Source organism: Octopus sinensis, linkage group LG24 (genome assembly GCF_006345805.1).
Source record: "Octopus sinensis linkage group LG24, ASM634580v1, whole genome shotgun sequence".
NCBI lineage: Eukaryota > Metazoa > Mollusca > Cephalopoda > Octopoda > Octopodidae > Octopus > Octopus sinensis.
This window is the reverse complement of record NC_043020.1, coordinates 21,519,639-21,526,198: the sequence shown is the minus strand read 5'-3', so window position 1 is coordinate 21,526,198 and position 6,560 is coordinate 21,519,639. Positions and strand designations below refer to the sequence as shown.

The 6,560-nt window shown below is 37.7% G+C and overlaps 1 protein-coding gene across 1 annotated transcript in view; it reads right to left on the bottom strand.

The window, feature by feature from the left end:
* Positions 1–4,013: 4,013 nt before the first annotated feature.
* The window catches only part of LOC115223932 (double-strand break repair protein MRE11), a 62,053-nt gene continuing 59,506 nt past the window's right edge, over positions 4,014–6,560 (bottom strand). Inside the window, exons 6-7 of the mRNA XM_029794668.2 lie at positions 6,430–6,549; positions 4,014–4,466 (exon numbers count right to left, since the gene is read on the bottom strand). Coding sequence (XP_029650528.1) covers positions 4,014–4,466; positions 6,430–6,549 — 573 coding nt within the window. The remainder of the gene's footprint in view (positions 4,467–6,429; positions 6,550–6,560) is intronic.

Genomic DNA, 6,560 nt, shown 5'->3' with positions numbered 1-6,560 from the left:
TATTTGCAACAGTCTTCTAACCAGGAATAACAACCTGTCATTTTTGCAGCACAATGTTAGAGGTGATAAAAAATGGGTTTTGCATCACAACAGAAAATGAAAAAGACAATGGTTATCATGTAATAAGAGACCAGTGCCAACACCGAAACCAGAACTCCATACACAAAAATCCTTGTTCTGTGTTTGATGGAACATGAAAGGTGTCGTCCATGATAGGAATATGGAAGGATCATCAATGCAGCTGTCAACTCGAATAACTGGTCCCTCTGCTGATCCACATTAGGTAGATCCTCCTTTTCCTATGCATTTGCCATATTTAGCAGCCTTTCATTGTGACACTTCCATATCTCTTCCTTTGCAGAATCACTAAGTTCAAATGTACCATCATCCACCTGAACATTCTCTCTGACAACATGACGATTTTCTTTGATACATTATCTTGCAATCCGAAATACCTTATGCCTTGGATGTGAGGGCTTCCAGATTATTGGGTGAAATAAATATCAGAGATGGTTTATCCCATGAGGAATTTGCAGGAGTTACTAAAAGGTTTAGCAAGCTCTTCAAAATCCATTGCTAAGTAGGAAACACTGCTGTATTGTCAGCAGCTATCTCAGAGTCACAATCATTTCACCTCTTAGCCTGTACACTACACTTGAGTGGGGCAGTGAGGGCTGAGTTAGTCTTCACCCTAATACTTAGCTTTCATTGACTTAGAGAAAGCTTTTGACAGAGTTTCTCAATCTGGTGGTCTCTAAGGAAGTTAGGAGTAGATGAATAGCTTGTTAGAGCTGTACAAACATTGTATAGGGATGCTGTCAGTAGGGCAAGAGTCACGATAAGTATAGTCATGAATTTAGTGTACAAATAGGAGTTCAGCAGGGCCTGCTTCCCAGTCGCTTTTTATTCATTATAGTACTTTACGCTATAACAGAAGAACAAGCTGCCCATCGGGTTCTACTACATGCTGATGACCTCACTCTTATAGTAGAATCTGTACAAGAATTGGAAAAGAAAGTTAAGGTATGGAAGCAAAACTGGGAATTAAAGTTGATGTTAGCAAGAAAGCAGATAAGATTCTTTCTGTCAAATAAATATCCCTATATATTGTAGGAAAAGTGTTGAAAGGAATCCCAGTCACTGCACCCAGCAATAAGCTATGGACACATAAGAGGTGCAATGGAATCACAGATAGGTTGTAGATAGTTTCTGTCACCTAGGTGATCAAATTAGCAGTAGAGGACGATATTCTAAAAATATTGTTGGTAGAATAAGAATATGATGGAGGAAGTTCAGGGAGCTATTACCTGTGTTGGCAACAAAAGACCTTTCTCAGAGTAAAAGGCAGATTGTATGATGCTTGTGTATGAACAGCTAAAATCCAGGGTAGTTAGTCATGGGTTTGAATAGAGAAGACAGAGAGGAATGAAGTTAATATTATCTGATGAATGTGCAACATCAGTGTGCTTGTACAACAAAGTGCAAATGTTCTGAGAGAAAAGTTGGGTATAAGAGAAATCAGATGTAGCATGCAAGAAAGAAGACTACAATGCTTTGAACAAGTGATGCATATGAATGAAGTGCTGATCACTTAAAATGGATGGCAACTGTGGAAAAGGAAAACATGGTATGGAGCTTCAGAGAAGATGACAATGAACTGAGATGTCTGGTGATATGAGATTCTTGAGAATACCCACCCACCTCAGTGAAACTGAGTTCTAGAAGTGCTATGTATTCCACCCACATGTAACATTAATTCACACATCCCAGTCTAATGAACCAAATAACACTTTTTCTTTATGCACCATGCTTGTCTCTCCCTCTGCTACTCTTGCAGCCAAACACCATTCTGTCAAACTGCCAATTATAACACTGCTATCCTCTTGTACTCTCTATATAGCCATGTTTCACCACTCATTACATTCCCTTTTCCCTACCCTCTCCCCCTTTGCACTCTTGTGAACTCTCTATTCATGCACCCTGTCTCATCCTCTAATACTCTATATTCAGTTCCTTGTAACCTGAGGGTATGCCCTGATACGTTATCACCATCTCTCCTTCTCCTCCATGGTACTCATTCTATTAATCACTTAGGTCGAACTGCTAACTTATGGAGATGTAAACACACCAACACCAGTTGTCAAGTGGTGGTGGTGGAACACAGACATACATAGATATATACATATACGCACACATATATATATACACACATATATATATATACACATATATATATATATATATATATACATATATACATATATATACATATACATATACATATACATATACATATATATACACATATATATACATATACATATATATATATACACATATATATACATACATATACACATATATATATACATATATATACATACATATACATATATATATATGTACATGAAAAGACACCCTTTGGTCATGAATGACCATGGGATTGCACCTAGAAAGTTACCCTCTGAGGCACAAGTCCGGACAAGGTTGTTTATGGAAGACCAGCAGTCATCCATGCATACCAGCCTCCCCTCTCCAAGCCACTGATGTTATCCAAGGGAAAGGCAAAGGCCGATACTGCTTGGTACCAGTGACATCGCAACCCATTTCTACAGCTGAGTTAACTGGAGCAACGTGAAATAAAGTGTCTTGCTCAAGAACACAACACGCAGCCCAGTCCAGGGATCAAACTCACAACCTCATGATTGTAAGCTCTACACTCTAACCACATGTTAGAGCCATGTGCCTTCACGTATGTACATACATATACATATATATACATATATATAAATATACATACATATACACATACATATACTTACAAGCTGAGCAAAAGGTGTATGTACGCCACTATATGTATATATAAATCCAAAAATCAGAATAAGAACATAACGGACAACAATAAAAATATATGGAGAGAGACGATATAAAAACGGACAGGAAAAAACAGGACAGAATGTTTGTGGCTTTTTTCATCAGTCAAGCTTCCAATCATCATTACAGTTTCGGCCTGTTACACTTGAGACTGTTCAAAATTGGTAGGTCCCAAAAATCTAACTTAAAGGCATTAAATTTTTGGAAGAAAGCAAGCGAATATGTGAGACAACACAGACAAACAAACCAAAAATTGGAGAAAATGTTACACGATTACAAATACAAACAACAACAGGTGTGTTTCAACTAATAAGGACAAGTTAAATTTAGCTGGCATGTAAAGTGGAGCTTAAGACACAAACATAAACGAAAGTCAGGAGACAGGAAAATAAGGTGTTGTGCAGGTGGCAGTCAAGCCAAGAAAGATCATGCATGGCTGAACACCTATCACATGGGAGGAACAGAGAGAGGTAGGAGGAGAGGGATTGAAGAATTAAGGAAGGAACGAGAGAGAGAGGAAGGGACAAGGAAAGGTACAGGTGAGATAACAGAGGAAAGTAGAGAGATTGAAGAAAGAGAATGCCAATAAATGTGAGAGAGGGGGAGTGAGAAAAAAGAGGTAAAAAAGAAGAAAGTCATACAGAATTTAGATACATACTCACAAGCTGAGCAAAAAGTGTACGTATGCTGCTATATGTATATATATAAATCCAAAAAACAATAAGAATGTAACGGATGACAATAAAAACACATGGACAGATAGACGGACAAGAAAAACCAGGATGGAACATTCGTGGCTTTCTTTCATCAGTCAAGCTTCTAATCATCATTACAGTTTCGGCTTGTTACACTTGAGACTGTTCATAATTGGTAGGCCCCAAAAATCTAAACTAAGGGCATTAAATTTTTGGAAGAAAGCAAGCGAATATGTGCGACAACACAGACAAAAAAAAATGAGAAAACAGAGAAAATGTTACATGATTACAAACAACAATAGGTGTCTTTCAACTAATAAGGACAAGTTAAATTGAGCTGGCATATATACTGTGCTCTCAAGTTGGAACCGACATCCATAAGCAAGAAGATGTAAGCTAAAGTTATGGAAAAGTAGTTTAAACTCAAGAATACCAATTTAATACTTACTCTGACTCAGATAGTTTCCGTTTTGACTTCTGAGTAAAATAACTAGACAAGAGTGAAGATGGTCTGCTTTCAGTAACTACCTGAGCTTTACTCCTTGAACCTCGGGACCCTCTTCCACGACTTCGACCACGTGAAGTGGTTGTTTCTTTCCCACCTCTTCCACGGCCACGCTTGGACTTACTAGGTACTGCATTGTCATTTGTAACTCCAAAGTCATCTGAATCATCATCAAGCACAAGGGACTCATTGCTGCTGCAGCTTTCATTACCATCTTTATCATGCTGAACATTTGAAGATTTTGCAGTACTGAAAGTTCTGGACTGGGATTCTTTCAATGCTTCACTCAAGTCATCATTGCTCTCATTCTTTTTAGCTCGTTCTTCTTTGTAATGTTGTACAATTGAGTAGATATTCTCCTCAGATGTCAGTTGTTTCTGGTTCAGATATTTCTATATCAATCACAAACAGAATATTTATTGATTTATTTATTACTATTTGATATCATGCATTTTGTGAACAATAGCATTGTTGGCTACAGATTGGTCATTCACCCCATTTCCAATGTGCTAAGATGTTGTTTGTGCAACTGGGCCAAAAAATACATGATTTATTGTTCCTTTTGTTGGTGTGTGCAGCTCTCACCAATATATAAATGACAAAAAACATCACACACACTTTTACACAGCTTCAGTCCACCAAATTCCACTCACACTATATTGGTTGATGTGAGACCATGAAGTTCATTTTAATTAACAAATGTGTACTTGTTAAGCTGCATTAAAGTTTGAATATCATACTCTTTGAATTTAAAATATTTTCACCTAAAGCATCAAATGTTTGCTCAGTGTCTGAGAAAAATTAGAGAAAACATTGCTTGAAATAGAAGATATTATCCCAAGAAGTCACTCAGCAGGATTAAACCTGAAACCACTGAGTTGCAAAACAAATTTCTTAACCATACAGCCATGCCTTTATTTTAATAACAATGTCTAATGCTCATAATTTTCCAAGCCAAATTCCTCCCTCCCCTCCACCTCTATCTCTTCACCAAACATAATTTTTCTTTTGACATCTAGAAACAGAAATCATATCTTTTATCTTTAACTTATTTCAGTCATTAGACTGTGATCATTTGGGTTTTAGTTTAACAAATCGACCCCAGTACTTATGTTACTTTAAGGGAGACTTGGCTGCTATTTCCAGTGGATTGAATGACAACATACAGATACCTACAACTGGTAATTGTAAACTGTAAATAGCATGAATGTCAAAACTACAACTGTCTAAGGCAACAAGATTACATTTTCCTAGTCCTTAGGTGTTAATATGAGGTGATCCAAGCAGTCTAAGTACTTTATGTGTTGTAAAATCTCTATGAAGGTGACCCTTTTGTGCTACCATCATCATCATTTAACATCCATTTTCCATGCTGACATGGGTTGGACAGTTTGACTGAAAACTGGTAAGCCAGGGGGCTGTCACAGGTTCCTATCTGATTTGGCAAGGTTTCTATGGTTGGACGCCCTTCCTAATGCTAACCATTCCGAGAGTGTAGTGGGTGTTTTTTGACCTGACACCAACATCAGCCACAACTACAGTCTCACTCAGCTTGACAGGTCTATACAAGCACAGTATACAAGTATCGATCCCCTGTTACTGCCTCCATGAGGCCCAATGCTGGAACGGTGTTTTTATGTGCCACCAGCACAAGTACCAGTCAGATGGTATAGCCATGACTATGATTTCACTTGGCTTGACAGGTCTTCACAAGTACAGTATATCGCCCAATGTTTGAAGGATGCTTTTTATGTACCAGTTAGATGACACTGGCATTGGCCATGGCAATGATCTCACTTGGCTTGATGCGTCTTCGCAAGCAAAGCATATCACAAAAGGTCTCAGTTGCCTGTCATTGCCTCTGTGAGACCCAACTACCCTTGTGTTACGTTATATACTTTCATTATCCAGTCCTTCTCTAGACTCCTTCCACTGCTATCTGTTTCTGGCCACTTGTGGCCATGTAGGCCCCAGGTAGTGGGCAAAATCATCTTATCTTGTCTTTGGTTGGCTTCTTAATCTTGTCCATAGTCTTGGTGTCCATTCCATCACCCCTAATGGATCTTTTAATGTCATCAACTGTCATGTACTGTTGAATTTAGGTGTTGGTTTTCTTGATGCTGGGCATAATTTGTTTCTTTAACCCGTTATATACTTAACAAGTGTTTAATTGATCTGTAGAGCTGAGATAAGGTAGATTATAACACTTAACTAAATAAAGACTCCCACCACTAGGCCACTACAAATGTGACCAGAGTTCTATATACATATAAGCATCAATCAAATTTTCAGTAAAAAAAATATAAATGATTTACACAAAAGAAATGTATTAATTAACTAAAGTTAACTTATTACCTGTGTTTCTGATAACTGATATTTAACAATGTCAGCTATTGCTTCTTTTTCCTCCTTCTCAACAAATTCATTCACAGCATAACCTAGGCCTTTCTCTGTAAGAATCTGCAGCTTCTTTTTCTACCAAATAA